The sequence below is a fragment of the Pleurodeles waltl genome, chromosome 4_2 (assembly GCF_031143425.1).
Source record: "Pleurodeles waltl isolate 20211129_DDA chromosome 4_2, aPleWal1.hap1.20221129, whole genome shotgun sequence".
Taxonomy (NCBI): domain Eukaryota; kingdom Metazoa; phylum Chordata; class Amphibia; order Caudata; family Salamandridae; genus Pleurodeles; species Pleurodeles waltl.
In genome coordinates this window covers 358885939-358907070 of record NC_090443.1, presented here as the reverse complement: position 1 = coordinate 358907070, position 21132 = coordinate 358885939, and the positions used below count along the sequence as shown (strand labels likewise).

The 21132-nt window shown below is 41.1% G+C and overlaps 1 protein-coding gene across 2 annotated transcripts in view; it reads left to right on the top strand.

Moving 5' to 3' along the window:
* The first annotated feature begins 2380 nt into the window (after nucleotides 1–2380).
* Nucleotides 2381–21132, top strand: part of PTPRC (protein tyrosine phosphatase receptor type C) — a 536505-nt gene continuing 517753 nt past the window's right edge. For both annotated transcript variants that reach the window (XM_069231438.1, XM_069231436.1), the window contains exons 1-2: nucleotides 2381–2505; nucleotides 2605–2701. In XM_069231438.1, coding sequence (XP_069087539.1) covers nucleotides 2632–2701 — 70 coding nt within the window. In that variant the 5' untranslated portion in view covers nucleotides 2381–2505; nucleotides 2605–2631. The remainder of the gene's footprint in view (nucleotides 2506–2604; nucleotides 2702–21132) is intronic.

Here is a 21132-nt window from a genome sequence, read left to right as displayed (position 1 = left end):
GAGCCTGTTATGTTCCTGTGACTCTGAACATGAGGCCAGCAAACTAGCCCTTGTAGTCTCTTCTGGTAGTCCTAGGTTCCGGTGTAAATGCTGAACTCAATAACAGTGCTGTCCTCTGTTCATTCAAGGCAGGCTCCAGGCAGCAGGGCAGTCCTTCCAGGTACAGCAGCAGTATGGAAGAGTGCACAGCGATTCATAGCAGATTCATAGCAGAAGACACGCCTCTAAGAGTCCTTCCACAGGACCAGTAGTGAACTGAAGAGTGGGACTAAAGGTCCTTTTTTTATACACTGGTGCCCTTCTGCTGGAAGATGGGAGAAGTTTCTGGAAAGGTTCTTTGAAGCTCTTGGAAATTCCTGAATACCCTGTTCTGGCTCCAGGCAGGCTGCAGTGACAATACAGGAATGTCAGGCCTATTGTGAGAGGCAGGGCAAACCTATTCAGGTACAAGAGGGGCTGTGCTCAGCTCCACCCTCCCATCCTGCCACTTGGTGGCCCATTGAAGCCCAATAATCACACTATTGTGTAACTCTTTTGGAGGAATTCACAAAGCCTAACTGTCAGCTAAACCCAGTCATGGGACTCAAGACAGGCTACAGGTGCAAAGGGCTACAGGCTAAGGGCAGGGAAATGCCAACTTTCTAAAAGTGGCATTTTCAACATTGTAATGAAAAATACAACTTTACCATTAAAGAGGGTTTATCATTACAATTCCATAGGTATCAAACATGATATCTACCTCTCCTCTAGTAGTAGGAGGTACAGCGTATTAAGTGTAACAAGTAATCCTCAATGGTATCCTATGGGGGGGGGGTAGGGCTCACAGTAGTGAAAAATAAATTTGGGAGTTTTTCACTATCCGGACATATAAAGCTTAAAAGTACATGTCATACCTTTTAGCTGAGCAGCATCCTGCCCTGTGTGATACCTAGGGTCTACCTTAGAGGTGACTTATATTTAATGAAAAGGGAGCTTAAGGTTTGGCAAGCGGGTTTAAATGTCAAGTCGACATAGCAGTGTGACACTGCATTCAGGTTTCAATGGGAGGCCAGGGACAAGTTTTAGAATGCTACTTAGGTGAGTGGCACAGTAAGAGCTGCAGGTTAAATTGTAGCATCTAATTTACAGGCCCTGGGTATATAGTATACTACTATACAAGGGACATACAAGTAAATTAAATATGACAATTAGGTATGTGCCAGTCAAACTAACTTTAGGGATGTGAGTACAAGCACTTTAGCACTGGTAAGCATTTGTAAAGTGCAGAGTCCTAAGGCCAACAGAAGCAAAAATGAAGCAAAAATGGGAGGCAAGTGGGCAAAACATTGGGGGGACGGAGATCACCAAAAGACTGACATGTCTAACAATGCCTTTCTCTTTCATAGTCAGGTATGTCTGGGTGCAGTCCAGGCAGGGGCTTTGAGACAGATGACGTCCCAGAATGGGTGACTACACGCTTCCAGATCTGCAGTCTTTTTTGTTACTGTTGGTCTTTCCTTTGTCTTCCTTTTTGGTTTGCTTTTGGTTACCTGTTCACTCCTGTGACCTCTTTTGGGTGTAGAGTTGTACTTGTTTGTGGCCTTTGCCTGTGAATTCAAAGGTGCTTGTGTTTGTGTTTACTTTGGTAGCCACGCTCTCCTGTTTCAGATCTAGGCCTTCTCGTTTGGAGTTACTGTTCCTGCTACACGGCAGTGGGATTTGGAGACATTCTCTTTCATAGGTTCTTGTTTTTGCTTGAGCTGGGGAGCGCCTCTTTTGTCATTTGGTCTCTTCTTGCTCTCTCCCTGCACCACTTGCTTTGAGTTAATGTTGCTGCCTTTGGTTTCCTCGGCTCTTTTGACGATTCTTGCTGTTTGCTATTAAGGGTATTCTTTAATTTCGGTAAATAGTTGAATCATTTGACTTTGGGCTTCTGCACTTATTTATCTGAAAATTAAGCAATGAATGACCTGTTCCAAAGTAAAAGGTGATATACCACTAAAGAGAAGGAGACTCCATGGGCTTCACAGGACCCTCCTCCTCTCTTTGCGGACTCATCACATACAGTTATGTGTGGTGCAATGGGCTTCCATTAGTTTCACATCATATGTCTTGTACTTGTGAGAACGAGATTAGCATGCTGCTGCCGAGCATTATTTTCTCTGTTTCAGCTTTTAAAACACACATACAGCCGTGTGTTCCCTTCTTCCTAGCAAACATTTAGATGAGTTGCACTAACATGTCTTTCTTCATATTTTAAGACGTAGATGCAAAGAAAAAGCGAACTTTTTTCTATCTTTTTGTGTAATGCCTCATTTCAAAGAACCCTCACTCGTTTTAAGGAAGTTGCTAATGTGAAAAAAGGACTTCCTGAAAGCAGAAGACTTGAAATTGGTTTGCAGAAGTCGATGCTCTCGTATCTGACATCACTTCACAAGCCGCAGCGTGTCGCACGCTAGCGGGCAAGTGGTTACTCTTTGGGTTGTGGAGGAAGCTGCGCCTTGACTGATAATTGGGCTTTGCGACGTATGTGCTCTGTTTCTTTATTTTCTCGTGATAGTTTGCCATGAGTTGTTGGTAAAGACAGGCATTTACTCTATTTCTGCATGCCCATGTTATTTGTAGGACTCCAGCCAACTTCCTGCTAGGACCATGGGTCTTACTCCCAAGCTCCTCCTCGTGGTGGTGTTCCTGCTTCCGGGCCAGAGGGCCAATGTGCAAGGTAAGAGGCAACTGCCCTGTATCCTCTGCATTGCTGATTTTGTTCAGAGTTTATAGATTCTGTCACGGATTGTGGGTGACTTTCATGCAGTTCAGTAGTTATCTCCACATGAGTAAACTCATAGATGAAATATATATTACATGTGACACTAAAGATGAAGTGACTTTTATTGTTGAAATTTCATCATGTCCTTTAGTTAAAAACCACCCTTTTTTACACCTATGGCCAAACATTTACAGGGAAAACACAGAACACAATGTGTGTCCTCCATAGCACTTCTCCTACAGCCATCCAGTTCCTTATTCTCATATTCATATGATGATCATATCATGTTCTCAGAATTAAATGCATACTTTGGACATTTTGCAGTTTCATAATACAGCCGTAACGTGCCCCTTGTATAAGTATTCTCGTTAAAATTAAAAGACGTTCCGCTTAGTATTTATTTTCGTTTTACAACTCTTCTAATATTTACTCAGGGTTCTGCCTGGGAATGCATAACTATATTTCATCACCGTGTGTATGAGTTGCATTAAATATAATATGAAACCAGTTTAATTAAAAAACTTACTTGTGTTTATCAATCAAGAATATTATATTGAAGGAGGAACTACATTTAGGCATTACCTGTAAAAAAAAAATATTTGCGCAAGTGTTACTCAATTTGAAATCTTTTTACTTTAAAAAAACTCACTAAAATATAAAAGTGATTTTCTGATTTTTGTTTTCCCTCAAGTGAACAATGTTAAAATATCATAAATGCACAGTTGTTGAAAAACGTAAAATATATTGTTATAAACAATATAACAGTGCCAATTTGAGTTCCAACAAAGCAAATCCATGACCGACAGCAGAGTAAAGAATCGTTCTGAGAGTTTTTGCTCTGACCAGATCTAGTCATTTTCATTGGTGGAAATGAGCAAATTCATTGATGCAAATGCCAGTTCGAGGCTGGTACAAAATTGCTGTCACACAAGTGCAAAACTGTCTGGCACCCGTGCTAATTTGCCCGATACGTTGTGCGATGTGGCGGCCACTTATATTTGAATAAATCTGCATATTTGATTCTCAACCCCAATGCACATTGGTTGCGAATGCTACCATGTTAACTGTAAACTGATTTCTTTGTTTGACGTAGTCCGATGTACATTTGGATTGATATTGATAATCCAAACAATATAATGAAGAGTTATGAAACGTTAACAATTTAATCAAATATTCCTTTCTGTTAATGAAGATGAATATATGGGGAAGGTACGAATCGATTATTTGATTGTATTTTACGAAAATTAGAAGGGTGGCCCGGCAATATGGGATTTGTTGAAAACCGTGAGTGGGAGAAGACAGTAGATCACTCACACCTTCCGACATCTTAGTTTCAAAATACTGCCGTGTTTAAAATGGTTGTTCTATAACGGATGAACTAAGACAAGAAGTGGACTGATGACTTCGTCCTTTGTCTGTCCGACGGAAACACACAAACACCCCATACCTCCATCATTAGGCCAATATAAGAGATGGGAACCATTAGAGACATTTAAAAGTTTAAAGCGCCTCTGGCATTGTTTTTTTATAAAGCAGGACCGGAACTGTCAATTTTAGTAGGAAATAATTTATAAGACGCATCTCGTTTTCAGCACGGGCTCTTTTTGAACGGGGCAGATTGAAAAGCAATGATTTCTGTACACTGACTAACATAAATTTTGAAGGTCAGCACAATTTAAAGTAGATTCCATCTTGAGGGAGTTTTGTTTAATTAAACGGGAAAGGTAGAAGGAGACTAGAAGTAAAAAGAATTGAATTGGTGTTAAAAAGACAAACATAGGGGCAGAATTAAGAAAAGTGGCGCTGCACCCAGTTCAGTGCCTTTTTTCTTGCGCCCCTTAGAGCCCCCCACTGCCACTATGTGTGCGCCGTATTTAAAATATGGTGCACCATGGCGCAGGGTGGTGGGCAATAGCGTCAACATTTTTGATGCTATTGAGGTACTGTTCTGGGTTAGCGCCAACATTATGGCACAAACACTGAACAGAACATAGCAGCCCATTGTAACCAATGGTGTGCCCTCTTTAAACGCCTGCTCAGAGCATGTGTTAAAAGTAGCCTCAAAAAATGACAAAGGGGAATCTCTTAGATTAAACTGTGCCATTTTTGCGGTCCCCATACCGGGGGAACAACCCTTTTGCATATATTATGCATGGCACATGCATAATGTGGCACAAAGGGTTACCAAGTGGTGCAATGTATGCTTTGCGCCACTTTGTAAATATGGTGCGGCGTTTTTTGAAACATAATGCCACATTTGCGTTAAAAAAAAATTACGCTAGTGTGCCGCTAGTGCTGCTAAAATATGGGTCATAATGAGGGAAATATATTTAGATTTGGACTGAAGAGAGTCTGACCATTTGTAAAGGGCTTTTTTTTTTACCAAACATAATATCACAGCTTCTTCCACATTACATGTTTTAGTAACTTTGTTACTGAACTGTATAATACGCTACTTTAACATCACTGTGTTTGTGTGTGTAGTGCCCATGACTCAAGAGTGCTGATGCCCCGTTCCTTCCTCAGCAATGGCAGTGCTTACTTTGGGTCGGTGGTTGCAGGTGGGGCCTACCAGCACTCAGTTTTTACTTAACATACTTTGGTCTTGAAAGAGTAAAACACAAACGCTGAAAGGAAGGAGGAAGACAAAGGTGGAAAAACACTGATAAAGGGAGATCGCAGTGATGAAAAAGAACCTGCAAGAGTCAAATAAAGAGGGAGAGAGTGTCAGGTGGTGGAATAAAGAGGCATGTGATGGAATCAATTATATGCACCCTTGGTATGCGGAACCCAGACTGTCGATAGTGCTGGTTGCAGGCTTCTGAGCAAAACGTTGTGTCCTGGCACTTATTCTTTTAGACATTACGCACTGAAGAATGTTAATAAATAGCATACTATATTCTGCACATCAGGAGGAATGGCTTATGCCATGACATTTATATTTATATTAATTTGTTTACGAAAAGAGATTTTATCAAAAATAGGCTGAATTTGTGCACTAATGTAAAGTTGCATTGAAGAGTTCTTCTGACCATTAGCAGGGTAGTTTTTGTGTGTAGAATTATTGTAATATTAGATCTGTAAGGCAAAAACTTTTCTCATATCTATTTCACTGTGCTGTTGGAATAAATTGGAATTTTACCTTTGCACAGTAGTAATAAATGTGTGAATGTTCGTTTATTAGTGCAGTTGCACTGGTGTTATAAAGCAACATTTATTTTCACTGCCATGGTATAAACACAATTACATGAACAAGTATTAAAGTGCTGAAACAATTTATCTGCAATTTGGGCAAGTGTAGAGGCTATCATAATGAGATGTGCAAGGATCATGAATGTCATTTGGGGATCGCAGCTGTGACCCCTGGCTTGCCCTTTGCGACCCCTGGCACTGTCTTTGCAACCCCTGACTTCAGAGGTGGCAAAATCAGTGCCAGCTACACAGTGGCCGCATGATCTTATGGACGTCATTTGGGGCTCCTTTCTCGTTGTTTTCTCTCATTTTTTTATTACACTAATAATAAATAATGTTTAATTATTCTACATTAGTGTAACAATAATGGAGGACAATCAGCAGCACCTTTGTCCTTATTTGCTAGAGCAACCTAAGGTAAAAAGCGCACCAGTGGCTAGGGTTGCTGACACATGCAGTATAATAGTGGGTATAGTGTACATTGGTAAATTAAGAGGGTTTCAGGGAAAAAAACTATGTAAGAGATGCAGCGGAGTCTGAAGAGAAGCCTTCAGTCCTCCAAGTCCTCCACCAATTGCTCATTCCTACCAAAAAGTCTCAAATAAATTTCTTCTGCCTTTAATTATACCTCTATATCCCTTATACCTTCTTACAAATGTAAGACGTAAAATTCAACTATCTCTTTGTGATTGGGATAATCAGAATAAGCAGTTCTTGGTAGATTGCTGTATGTGAAGACCGGAGTGCTTAGAAGACATTTCAAGCATGTGGTCATTTTGGGGTGGCATTCTCTGAAGAAGTAATACATTATCGCTTGGAAGGCACTACTTTTGGGTAATTGTTACTTCTATTAAGGTCTATTTCGTGGATAACAGTAGGAGTCAAGTAGGTAGACCATCCCTTTTTCTCAGTTCCACAATCATCCTCCTCTTCCTTTGCTCATACCACCTGTGGTCACCTTCGTTGATTGTTCATGAGACCCCTATAGAGTAGACAAAATGCACCCTTTGAAACAGATGGCCCACTAGGAGGACTTCTCAATTTTGTAACACTGCTGCTGATATTAATGGGGCTCACCATTAATTTCAAAACGTTCTTTGAAGAAGAGTAGATGTATGGAGCATCACAAACATAACTTCTCTAACACAGTAAACATTTCAAGGTTACCAAGGACATGTGGGGCCATATTACATAATTTTTCTTGGCGAGGCAAATGGCAGGTGCATCTATTTTCTGCACCCAAGGGCACTTTGGTGTTACAGAAGGGACCACAGACCCTTGTGCCTTGTGTCTATCTTAACAGGGTATTCCCTTATTTGCATTAGGGAGTGGCTCCATGCAAATGAGAGAGACATTTTGCCTCAGTGCCCTCACCATGTTATGAATGTGGGCACAGAGACAAAGTAGGTGTGAGGAGATTCACTAACTGCATGCCACAAATACATGGTGCACACTTAGTATGATCCCTGCTGGGGGAAAGGATGTACCATGACCCCTCCTCAGAAATACCCCTCCTGGTGGGTGTGGTTTTCACTGCACCAGCAAGCAGAAGGATCTCTGTTTCATTTTGTTATGCAGGCAGTATTGCAGCCTGTAAAGTAAAGATGGACAACATGCTTCAGATAGCTAGTCCGCCTTTCACTAGTGCACTGCATCCATGGATGCCACAGGTTTGTGCTGCCCTGAGGGAAGCATGTTATCGGGCACTCTGTCCCTGTTTGTGTCTGGTGTACCTGGATAAATGTGCCTTTTACATAATGTGACCCTTTGGAATACATTCCCAGACACTACTAACGGCTGTGAAAAATGCATTGTTCATATAAGCCTGGAGTCCAATGCATTTTGTCTACTCTGTGGGGTTCTGAGGAATAATCATGTAAGGTAACCACTGGTGGAATGAGCAAAGGGAGAGGAGGAGGATTGTAAACTGAGATAAAGGGAGGGCCTTCCTACCTGACTCTTACTGTTGTCTATGAAATAGACCTCAATAGAAGGAATAATTACCCAAAAGTGGTGCCTTCAGTGCCAATTATTACTTCTTCAGAGAATGCCACCTCAAACTTACAATGGTCTTGATTCATATATTTGAAATAACTTCTAAGCAGTCTTAGACTAGTGTTTGACTATTGCTTGTGTGGGTTTAAGTGCAAATACACATGCAGTCTCCTGTCTGGGGCACTCTCTAACAATCCCCCATGTTAGTGCAAGCGTCACTCTGAGAATGGCTTATTTTACCGTCTGTATGCAGTCCCAATGTTTCGGAATTGTGGATTATAGCAAATGACCCAAAAACAGTTGAAGTTCTCACATAAAGTGAACCGACTACCACAACCCACCAGCAGTGGCATAACCATTCTGAGGTGGGCCCTTGAAAAATACATGGAGGGGGACCTCACCCTGGACCCAGTCAGGACCACTCAGTCCAGACCCCTGGAACTCCCTTCCCCCCATCGGGCACCACAGGGACTGCGGGGGCTAATGTGATGCCACTGCCCACCAGCTCTATGATCAGCACATAGAATATTGAAGGCTTAGTTAAATCCGCTTCTACTCTTGGTGATATATACGTTGAGGTATTTTAGAGTCCCTATTTATGTTTCATTACCCAAGTAATGAAAAAGACTGAAAACGCCTCCCGGCCTCTCTTATTGCATAGTTTAATGTAGCAACGAGACCTACATTCTGCACTCTGCTAATGCTGTTCTTTGATATCAACAACATTTTCAGTAAACCAAGCACACTTAAGATTTGAATTTGGCGATATAAATCAGATCTTTGCTTTCAAGTAAAATATGTTTTCAAACCTAAATCTGCAAGTCACAACTTCTTCAAAGGATTGATGTGGATGTACCTAACCTCGTGTGGCAATAACCCTATTGATTCTAACCCTTGGACTGTCGATTTGAAGAGCTTCAAATAAGATCTTGAATTAAATGACGTTTGGGATTCGGAGCGCAATAACATGTATTTCAAAAACATTAAGGTACCTTTTGTGCATGAATACCCTAAAGTTATTTAAACAGGCAAAACGTTCTCAATACTTAAAGATTCCTATAAGTACAATAAACCGCAAAGGTACACACATGTGGCCCTTACACAGTACAAAAGGCTCACATTTATCCTGCTGTGATTTTTGTAGTGTCTGCTTAATGAATTCTGCGGTTTCTGGGCTACCGTTCAATTGCATTTCAGAAATGACAATCTAAGTGGGGTGTCGAAAGAGACTCATACATATTATTTGCCCTTGTTATTGACTTTTAAATGAACCGCGATTTTTGTTTAAATCACTGTTTATAACTTCTGGGTAAGTTTTTCAAAGGCGGCCTTGGAATTGTGTCTGTGGAGCTCAAACAAAAGGTGGTATTAATATTAGTAAAATATCTGGATTTAGCATTTAAAAAATTAGAAGAGCTTTGAATATGCAAGTTATATGGGCTGTGATATTAAGTGGATTTCAATTGATTTTAGACCTTTTATTTCTTTTAAATCGTTCATAATTCGGATTCATAAATTGTCTTAATGCAATTGATTAAACTTAAAAGTCCTGGAAGAACCCTGAAATTATTATGTAGCATGGTACTAACTGCATCTATCTTGTTTTCTGTTATTTGTAATGATTGTAATTAATCAACAAATAAACATATTTTTTAATTCAATCATAAACGTGCTCTGGAAAATTAAAAGAACAGTCTTTCAGAGCAGACAACTCAGATGGATGTTTACTTTCCCCTCACTCCACAAGGTTTTAGGTGGTGTCATCATTAACATGAACCCTACTAGGTCGATGGCCTTTATATTAGTCTGCGTGTCTATCAGACTATGCAACTTCCAAAGGATGAATCTTCCTGTAATAAACTGATTGTGGAACAGAAAGTAAGGTACCATGAATTCCACAAGCGCATCATTCCAATCTGGCTGCTGACCAAAGGCAAAATCTAGTTGAAGATCCTCTGCTTCAAATGTTAATGCATCATCAGCCCTGCCCAGGGTGCACCACGAGCAATAAATCTTATCTCCATTACTTATTTGGCCTCTTAGGTCAAACGAATTGCACAAGATCATTGTCCACAAACCCCAACTTTTAAGCTGCATGGAGAGAAATTTAATTAACTAAACTCATAAGCTATTGAACGTCTCCAACTAAGGCTCATTGGATTATAAACTCTGTGAAAATCGTCTCTGAACCAAACCTTGATGGCAGAAGACAATGTAGAGCAGTATATTCATTTCTCCACCGCCATCACGACATTGCCCTAGAGACTTCCCTTGGTTGGCATGGCCACCCAAGACAGTTGCCCTTAAACTACTCTCCAACATCCATTTTCAAGTAATGTTTACCTTACCCTAATTTCATTGACTTCATCAAGAGGACAAATTTGCATACCTTTGGGCAACTCTATTTGCATGTATGGTGTTTATAGTGTTCATGTAAGAAACCCTTGAAAATAAACACAAATAAACTCAACGAGAGCACATACTACTAGGAATTCTGATGAACACACAATGTATTTGTTTCCTACAATAACGTAGTTGCATGAACCCATACTGGGATTTGAAGTGATTTTGTTTTGCTTTTTTAACACGTTTTACTTCATTTGTGAGTTGACGTTTTACTTTAATTGTTATTGAAACCATTGCTTAATAAATCACTTGAAGGTACCACTGATTGCCATCTTTATACTGGGAGTTCAAGATGTCCATACTGGCCATGATATCTCTCAATTGTTCCACATAGATGATAAAGAACATGGGGGCAAACATTGATTCTGGGTTACTCAAAAGTCAATGAAGAGGGAATACGGCCCACAGGGCCATATTAATTAGGACACTTCTGCTAATAACTGTGCTTTTGCTAACTTAGATATGATTTACTACTGAATTTCCTAGCATATATCACAGTTAGCCATGTAAAAACCTTTGTGGATAGGGCCTGAAAACCAGTCATTCATAAGAGAGGAGAACCAGTGTTGCAATGGGGGTTCTGCTCTTTCAGTATGCCTGGATTTTTTACCTTTTGGATCCCCAGGTTTTGGACTTTTTACTAGGGGTGAATTTCACTACATGTGTCTCACCCACAGTAATCACATGGTAAATGGACGCTGTGTGTTTACGTCCAGTGTCTGGCTTTCAAGATAAGGCTGCTGCGACATAGCAAGAGTAAAGGACACGTGGCTGGTTACATGTGAACTTGTGCATGCACTTGTGTACACATGTGTGTGGGCTGCCTGTGGAAGGCTACTGTCATTCGCAACCTATTAGCTTGGCACAGGTAGCCTGGTATAATAGGGATTCTGCAGGATTAGCTCTTGACATGCTTTAGGCCTTATAATGTTAGTGTACACTAACAGGGAAAGTCAGTGTGATTTACTTTTTTGTCTGTAGTGAGACTTCATTATACACCTAGGGAGACAACTGCCTCAGAGTGCAGTTTTGCTTTTCTTTGGCATACAGAGACCATTGACATATCGAATACGGGTGTAAACTGTGAGGGAAAATCACTTCTGTAGGTTCCACAATGATATCTGTACAACTTCTGGGTCATCCAGAATTATGGAAATCTGGCTTGGCTCAGTATCAGAGCACAGGCCTTTTGCGACCCTGTTGTGCTCATTTAATTACATTTAGCTCCAGTAGCAGGAACAAAGGCCTCCCCACACAAAGGGAGTAATTAACAGTACTTTAACCAGCTCCTAAGGAGGAAAGGGTTGGGGGAGAATGATCAATTAATCAGCTGTCACACTGTACCAGGGATGGGCCACCCCAAGCACACTGAACAACAGAGGGAGCCTCGACAACTGGAGTCAACCTAGAAGGGGGATCTCGAGAAACTTTTTGTATGTAAAACCCTGGCAGTGATGTCAGCGAGGGGCAAAGCTGAGGCCCCAGGAGCAGATTGACGAGTGACTCCTGGATGATGCTCTTTTGAACTGTCCCAGTATGCTGTGCAGGAGGGTTGGGGCAGGGGTGGAGTAGTGACGAGGCAACCTAGGATTGACCAGGGGTGTTTGGCTTATGAAACCTTCCTGTTCCCTTTAAAAACTCCAGTACTAGGAGGAGACTATCTCTTGCCAAGGGATTTCTCTGAGCTTTAATGCTGGATCCTGGGACCACCAGAGAGAACTGGAAGTACGAACTCCCTGATGCTCAGAAAGGACAAAGGACTCTGCTCAGTTGACCCTAGGACCAGTGGGTCTCCCCAAGGGCCAGTGAGACACTTGCCCACAGGAGTGGACAGGGAACAAGAGACTGCCAGCTCCCACAGCTGCAAGTGGAGGTGCGGGCCACATGAACAGCCAGGGAGGCAGCCAGAGGTGGGCTCCCTGAGCGGCCTCCCCCATGAGAAGCACGCGGAGGTGCCCGAGTAGGACCCGGCAACCCCAAGAAGAAAGTAAACCAAAAGGAAAAGCCTTGCGGCTCTGTGTGGCTCAGCGGGAGAGCCATACTAAAATATTTACTGCTCCCAGAGGAGCGCCCCATAATGCCCTGTGGGGCTCTTCATTACATGTGTTTCTTCCCTTGTGGAGGTCCCCAAAACAGGCAGGGGGCACCACTAACATCAAAACAAGGCATGGGGTGTTTCAGGAACTCAGCTGTTTTCCCCAAGATTATTTTTATATAATATGTGTGAGGGACAGTATTCATCCATCCACTTCCCTGCACTCTGTAATCTTTTTATCACACTTAGGTACTTTTCATCATACTTGCAGGAACTTTTTCATCCACACTTTCTCCGTTTATTCCTATTCCTCCTCCATTGCGCCTTTTCTATTTTTTTCTGTCTTGCTCTGAGTCAAAGTCTGATATAAGTCCTGGTCCCTAAAAATAAGTGCTGGCGTGCATCACCTGGAACCATTGGTTCAAATTAAGCATGGCATGGCTTCCAGTCCAGTGTCATCCACCACCTAAATGGCAGCAGTCTCTGTGTTACATCTAAAATAGATTCCAAATTGGTAACGGTGTTGGAGATGAAGCTGTGAGAGTTGTGGCAAGAGTTGATTTGCTGCCAATGTTCCAAGAAGCTTGTTCAGGGAGGGAAAAACCATACTCAGTCAGAAATGTGCTAGGTCTAAGGGTGAAGAGTAAGCTTTTTCATCATCATCATAAAAGCTTTATTTCGATTGCCAGAATCATCAAAGCACATAAAAACACAATATAATCAATAGTTCATTCTACATAAAAGCCATGCAAGTCAAAACATCAAGAATAGAATATGTACAATACGAGCTAATTAATCACCTACAACACAGTAGAACAAAATCATATTCTATTGTACAAATAGCTTTCCAATGTGGTAGTGGGTGGCACATAATACTGGACAAATCCATAAGAATCATATGAATTGATGGAAAGAATAGGACTTTGTAAAAAAGGGCCAATGTATTACAAGCAAATGCTTTCATCCAGCTATTCGGGGGCTTGTTAGCGGGGAAGGCTGTAGCTTTTTAAGAAGCAGCAACACTTGACCACATTTTAGCAAAGAGCGAAACATGCCTATTGAAAGGAGCGACTTACAAGAAGCAGCCACAAATGTGTACAGTGTCAGCAATGAGTTTAATCTTGGTCATTAAGCAGAGAGACATAAGAAGGACACCCAAGCATTGAAGCAAATAAATACATAGGTTCAGAAAACAGAAAATTTTTGATCTCAAGCAGGACCTTTCTATATTCTAGAGCAGGAATGAAAATAAAATGTTGGGGGGTTCCTGCTTATTGCACTTTTTATAGGATTGAATAATGAAAGATTTAGGCAAAGGATTTACATATTGATAAATTATTCTAAAGATGTTTCTGGAAAGACCCACAACTGCAGCAGTAATATCCTGCAAGGGAACGGCTATGCCAGACTGAATATTTCTCTAATAGGCCAGAGGCCACGTGGACAACTGAGCACAACAATATTGTTCCAAATTTTTCTTTAGTTTTGGATTTTATAATGAGAGAGAAATACAGGAAGAAGTTGGTGTTACTTTAACATGCAATAGTCCAATGAGATCATAAACACTGGCAATGGAGATCTATATAGTAATTTACTGAATATCCAGTTCACTAACATACATACAGATAGGGAAAACTTAATATAAATGTATGTGCAATTAATTTAATAGGAGCTTAATGACTGAATCTGTGTAATTATAATCAATGAGGCTCTGAAACTTACAGGAACAGGAAGAAGGCAAATAAAGGAATGGAATTTTGATCAGGACAGACATGTAAATTGTAGTGCATCTGAACTAAAGTCTTTGGTCATTTTACTTTCTAAAAATGTTGCCAAGGGGATTATGTTGGCTTGTTCACATGTTGAATAAAATGATTAACAATCTGGAAGTTTATCCATCATCTTCAAATTCTAACAAATATTTAGATAGTCAAGAAACACTTAGGGGCAGGTTTATGGAAAGTGGCGCTGCACTGAGTGCAGCGCCACTTTCCCTGCGCCCGTTAGCACCCCCTACCATCACCATGTGTGTGCCATATTTTTAAATACGGCGCACTGTGGTGCAGGGTAGGGGGCATTAGCGTCATTTCTCATGACGCTATTGATGTACTCTGATATCTCATAGATTTCTGTACACCATTTTTTCGGCTCCCCTAACGGGGGAATGCTCCCTTTGTATACATTATGCCTGGTGCAGGAATAATGTAGCGCAAAGGGTTACAGGTTGGCACAATGCATGCATCGCGCCACCCTGTAAATATGGTGAGGAAAAATAATGATGTTAATGAGGCGCAAGGTGGTGCTCGGGCATTATAAATATGCCCCTTAGTGAGTGTAGCTCAGTATTCTGAAATTGAGCTAATCCACAAAACTATTGTGCATGCCTTGCTCCTGCAGAACATTTGTGGAGCAAAATCAGAGCATTTGTGAACGTGAAGTCCTGTAGTTGTCTACATCCCTTCAATTTAGGCAGTCATTTGGACCATAGTAGGGAAGTGGAGATTAAGCCATTACTTTGCCCCTTGTGGAGAAACGTCTTACCTATCTAGAGTTCTATGTCTGCTTGGCAGGGATCTCAGCACTGTACATTTAGATGTTGCTGTTGCAGCTCCCTTCACAGCACACCATGTTTGCCCAGTGGCACCATGTTAAAGCGCTTGCTCTGAATAGTGAAAAACAAAATTCTCCCAGAGCAGACGTTTGTCTACCCTACAAACCACAACTAGGGCTATTTTTCCACATGTACTAAACTGGAAAAACACATGTTAAAAAGGAGGATACAGGGCTAAGCTATCAGCACAAAACTGGTTTCTCAATCCATGCATGACAAAAAATCTGTCATAAAAGCAAGACAATGGTGTTGGGCGAATGGTGATTGCCGTTAATGGTGATAGAAGAATGTTGATTAGGATGTATTGATAATGGTGATAGTGACTGGTGGTAATGATTTTGGAGAACACTGATAATGGTGAATAGGGAATGACAAAAAGGGATGGTGTATGTTCTCAGTGAATTGCAAATCCCTGACATGGTATAAACGTAATCTGTTTTCGCTTATTGGTGAAGAAAGTCCCAATGTGCTATTCCTCACTGAAATATGGCGCCATGAAGGCTCTATGCCAGATGCGGTTCAGGCTTTGCGCACAGGGTATTTTATCTGTAAGAGTGATCAAAGGTACTAGGTGTGAGGGGAGATTGCTATAATTTATAGTGAATCACTTAAATGTATTTATGTACCTCTTATCCTTCTAGACTGTGAAAGTATTTCTTTTTCAATAAATTTTACCCCTTACTTTTACCTTCTCTGGAGATTTAGTATGTCGACCGCCAGGCCCTTCTGCTCAGATGTGAACTTAGTGACAATATTTCTTTTCCAACCTCTCAATTTACCGATTGGACTAAAAATGTTTTGGACCAGACCATTCGTTTCAAAACTTTCAAAAGTGCACGACAAGACAGACGGTCTCCATAGTTCAATTCACACCTATGCTAAAACAAGGAAGCAAAAGATCAGAGAGGAAATAGAGAACGTTCTATGACTCCCTGAGCAAACAAGAGAACAAGAAAGTGATAAAAAGTATCATTCAGAGATTAGAAATGCTCAAGCAACCTACCATGCGTGTAAGGTAGACAAGGCTTCTAATACAACCAAGGAAGCTTTCATATAGTTAAATCTCTCACTGAGCATTTACCTGCTAGTTTTCTACCTGCACCCATGGTGGTACATTGCAACAATCTAGCCAACTTTTTTTTTAAAAAAATTACAATCTTTATACCTGGCCTTGTGTGGAGATGGTACAAGCGTTCAGCCTTTCCGCAGTCACAAATGTAGATGATACTCAATTAGTTTTGTCCATTTCTCCAGAAAACTGCTCAAAAGTGCAACAAATTTGACCCTCCCTGAATGAAGTAGCAGAATGGATGGCTAAGTGCTGCCTTACATTAAACGGTGAAGACACTGAAGTTATGGTGGTGGGCAACAACTTCAATAACTGTGGTTGGCCAGACGCCCCAGGAAATCCTCCTAACCTTAAAGCATCTATAAAAAGGCTATGTTTCTGGTTAGAACGTACACGCAACATGGAAACTCAAGCTAGGAAAACTGCAGCGAGCTGTTGTGGCTTTCTTATAATGATTTAAAAAGTACAAGACCGTCTACCTTTTTCTTTGAGAAGGCTAATTGTACAGGCGCTGGTGCTGTCATGCCTTATCTACAGAAACTCCCTTTACTTAGGCTCCCCACGTTATGTAGTCAAGAGATTACAGGTAGAACAAAATGCTGCTGCCTGACTTCTATTGAATGTCCCAAGGCTACAGTCAGTATTGAGCTCACTGTCATTTTTAAACTGGCTTCCAGTAGAACAAAAGATACAATTTAAGACCCTTTGCATTGCCCAGAGGGCTTATCACAAAAAAGGCCCTCAGCTGTTACAATCTTTATTGCAAATACACTTGGTAGGGCTTTTGTTAAAGGCATGGTTGTTTGTTTAATTGAAGTTGCCCTGGCTGGTTTTAAGTGCTCAAATTTAATCATGGATCAGAGCTTGTTAGTTATTTAGTACTGGGAGGTATATTGGGTAGCCATGCACTTTTCAAATTGTGTATAATAGAATAGAATAGGGTGCTTGGTCATTTCTGCCAACCGTGATTGAGTAATGGTGATAATGGTGTTTAGTGAATGGTGATATTGGTGATAAGTACATCAAAGATCATATTTCTTTTTAGCTCTATGTTTGACCAACTATTTAGCAAATTTATTTTTCCCATTGCATGTCTCCAACAGGATTGGAGAAGAACAAACAACTCAGACCCCACAGTGAATGTTTGTGTGATTTATTTACACAGAATGGACTCAAATGGAGTTTTTTTACACATTAATTGGTTAACCTGAAAACATCATTTCAAGCAGTCGTTTTGGAATTCAAGTCTTTACCTATTGTCTACATTCAAAATGTTCACAGGTTGTCCTTGATAAATTCAAATGCACCTCTCTTGTGCACCTGTGATCCCTAGTTTCTTTTATCATCATAACGGCCCATAATGTCCTTTAATCTAGCCTGAACATCTTCACATAATCTGCTTTTCCGGAGATTGCTAGATGTGCATTTTAAAACTCGAGATTGTAAATGCAGTAAACCTTTGAAGCTGTGAATTCAGTACAGCAATCCATGTATGTTCCTAACAAAAGCAAATGGGATTAAAATATATGGCATCTTGGTCAACTTGACACCTGCTTCACAACTGATATCTTCTTGCAAAGTGTTAGATGTAAAATCATGCAATAGGCTTCGGGCCTCTTGTGCACCGGCCTGTCCTGTGTGCAGTGCACATGGGGCAGGCCAGTGCACAAGAGACCTGGAAGTTTTGCTGTCAATGGCCCTGGCCTTAATTCAGGCCAGGGCTGTAGGCAGTAAAAGGAAGCTGCTGTTTCAGGCCTGTTGTGCACCGGCCAAACCCGTGTGCAGTACAGTGCAGTGCACACGGGTCAGGCCGGTGCACAAGATGCCTGAAATGGCAGCTTTCACTGCCTACGGTCCTCTCCTGAATGCACCCGATCTTCGAAGCACTAAGCAGGTTCAGGCCTGGCTAACCGGGCCAACCCTGCTTAGTGCTTCTGAGATCGGGCACATTCAGGACTCCGTGGGTCACAGAACTCCACCTCTGCTGAATTCCATGGAGTTTTTAATCAACTCTGCGGAATTCTGCTCAGTGGAACTCTGTGAACTCCGTCCAGGCCTAGTCAAAAAGACATGATACCACCTCAGACTAAGAGTTCAGCACTTTGCACAGTCTGAGACCCTGAAATCCTAAGATCCTGAGTCTGTGTTTGGCCAGTTTGAAATCTCTCTGAGTAAACAAGTGTGGCATGGCTGCTCACCCAATCCTAGCGGATGTAAAGCAGGGTGTTCACTTTTGGACAAATCTCTGACTTTTGCTATGTGTTGCCTTGTGCGCGGTGCAAAGAACTCTGAACATGATCCACGTGCCCCTTGTGAAAACCGTAGCAGTTTCAGGACTGGCTTAATGTCATAGTGGCATCTCAGACTCAAACACAATCTTGTCTCCTGGTTTGGACCATTTGCAACTTCATGAACAGCTTCATAGGTGATCTGCTGTAAATGATGCTGCAGAAATCTAAATGTGCTATTACCCAAATTCTTGTTGGCTCCACCTGGTAGTCACTCCATAGCAGATGAGGATCCTGAAGAGTAGAATGTATTTTCTTGACCACTGTATTGTTAAGACATGAAGGAGAGGGCAGCATCAAAAACAAAAACATTTCTTTTTGCTTTCAGAAATAACTTGGTTGATGCAAAGGGTCTGTTCCACCCGGTACCAGGCTCTGAGTCTTAGTCATATTTGAGCAGAGGTGACTATCTTCGCCCAGTGACTCACATGCTTGAAGCAAGTGGTGGGGTTGGCCATTTCTGATGACTAATTTATGAGCAAAAAGTGAATTTGAGTTACGTCTAAGGTTCCTCTGAAGACACTTGGATATGAGGGACACGTCAATGTTGAAGCACAGACAGATTGAATGTGACCCTTGTAACATTCCACAAGGTAAAATTATGTGACAACTATTCATTTGACCCAGGCAAAATATGTTGTTTGAGACTGGAGAGGAAATAAATATCCACTCTAGAGTGAATCACAACTAACATTGTAAAATATCTTCTCTCCCTGTTTGAAATCTCACAGGAACACTACACAGATCACTTAACATGTCAAATGTCTTTATGGTTGTCCTTATAGTAAAAGTCCAGGAATACTGAATGAATGAATGAATGAATAAATAAGTTATTGAACAGATAATAAAATCCAATACAATTAAAACAAAAAAAGAGAAACAGTCAATAATACATTTACAATTGAATGTTAAATACATACTAAATACACTCCATAATTTAAACGCGCATCCCATAATAAAAACTTTCCTGCATGATAATATAAAACTATCAATAAGAATAAAAATTAGGCCAGACATCCGATAGCCCAGGACCCTACATGATACATGATAAACAGAGGGGCTCACAGTACTCAAGCCCTAAAGTGCTTTAGTGCGATTGAATAATTATCTATGAACCAGTGAGAAAATTCCAATCATAGTTATCCACTGCTCGCAGTGCCATATTGCATATTTGTAGGCTTTTACATTGACGGCTATATAACTGGGATTTCGACTTTTGAGAATAAATTAAAAGTTTCACTTGAAGGCATTTGGAATATTGAGCTAAAAATTGAAGAATATGCCACTTTTCTCAATTTTCCAAAACCAAGATTCTCCTTCTGTCTTTTGATTTGGACCTTAACACCAAGCAACTCAGATGGAAATAACATTTTCCAGTTGAAGCCTCATTTGACTCTTCTTCCCTGTCACACTAATGTGCATTGCAAAACATAGACAATTATGTGGTCTAGTACTTAGATGATAGACTTTGAAGCCATCTAAAACTACAAATCCCAGAACACTCTCAGCTGTTAGCGGCGAGCCTGTGGAAACAGCAGACTGCAAGAAAAAACACGAAACAGAGGCTGTTTCCATAAAAGCATATTAAATGTGCATATTTTCAACGAACTGTAAAGTAACATAATTTAAATATGTACCTCAAATTGATACAAGCGTCATTCAGGTCACACAAAGAGTCAAAAGAAATACCTGTGATCAGAAAAGAGGTAGTAGAGAAAGAATAAAATATCCAGAGCTAGAGTAAGAGACAAGGACGTGTCTGGGCTCAAGATACGACTGAAGATACATTAGGTTGTCCAAGCCCAGACCACAGAGATACAAACGTCTCTGGGATTAGAAACGAGGGAGTGAAGACAGACTAAGCTGCCCAAGGTCAAACATGTAGTCTGCAGGAGAGTCTTGAATCAGAAAAGAGGATGTGGAGATAGGATAAGTTACTCAAATTCCGAGCAAGCGCCGAACCATATGCCATACCGAACATTAAACCACACTGTCTTCATTGTAGACTGACCTAGAACAGCCTGAAAGACTCTCCGCAGATGCCATGTGACCTGGGGACATTTCTCACCTTGGAGTGCGGTCATGGCAGCCTATTGCGAAGAAGTTTGAATGGGGCGTAGGATACGCACCCATCACCTCCCATATGCAAATGTATGCATCCTCGTAATGCACTCTTCAGTGGTGAGTGCAAAGTCGGCTGCAAACACATGAGGCAAACTACATGCCACCCCTGGCCTTATCTGTTCTAAGGGTTTCTTACCACTATACGGCATGTTTTTGAAAACCTAAAACTGGGGCATTCTCCAAACATAGAAGTAGGACTACAATTTCCCATCGACCGAGTGGCAGAAAATGACTTAAGTGACATTGCTCACCAACATGAAAGATACAGACAGTACTGGCACCACTGGGAATTAAATGCACGTTTTACACGCATTATCATCTGTTATAATTAACCTCCTTTCTTCCAGGGGCTGCTAATTGCGTATGCACTGGAACAGTAGCAAACTTGCTTTCCTCTGTTTTCAGTCAAAGCACTTTAAAAATAGGAACATGTACTACTGAGATTTGCTGGGACACATTTGCCGAAAAGCCTTGACCCAGCAAATCTGGGCCGCCTGGCCATTCTATACTACACTTAATGCACTGTTGATATGCAAACTTTTTATTGTGCAAGCAAAAAACTTGTGTAAATCCTGAATTGTGGCCTTTGTGACTTATGTGTATTCTCTGCATTGCTCTCACGTATGCTGCTTGCATAATTTTCACTCATTAGAGACTTTGTTCGAG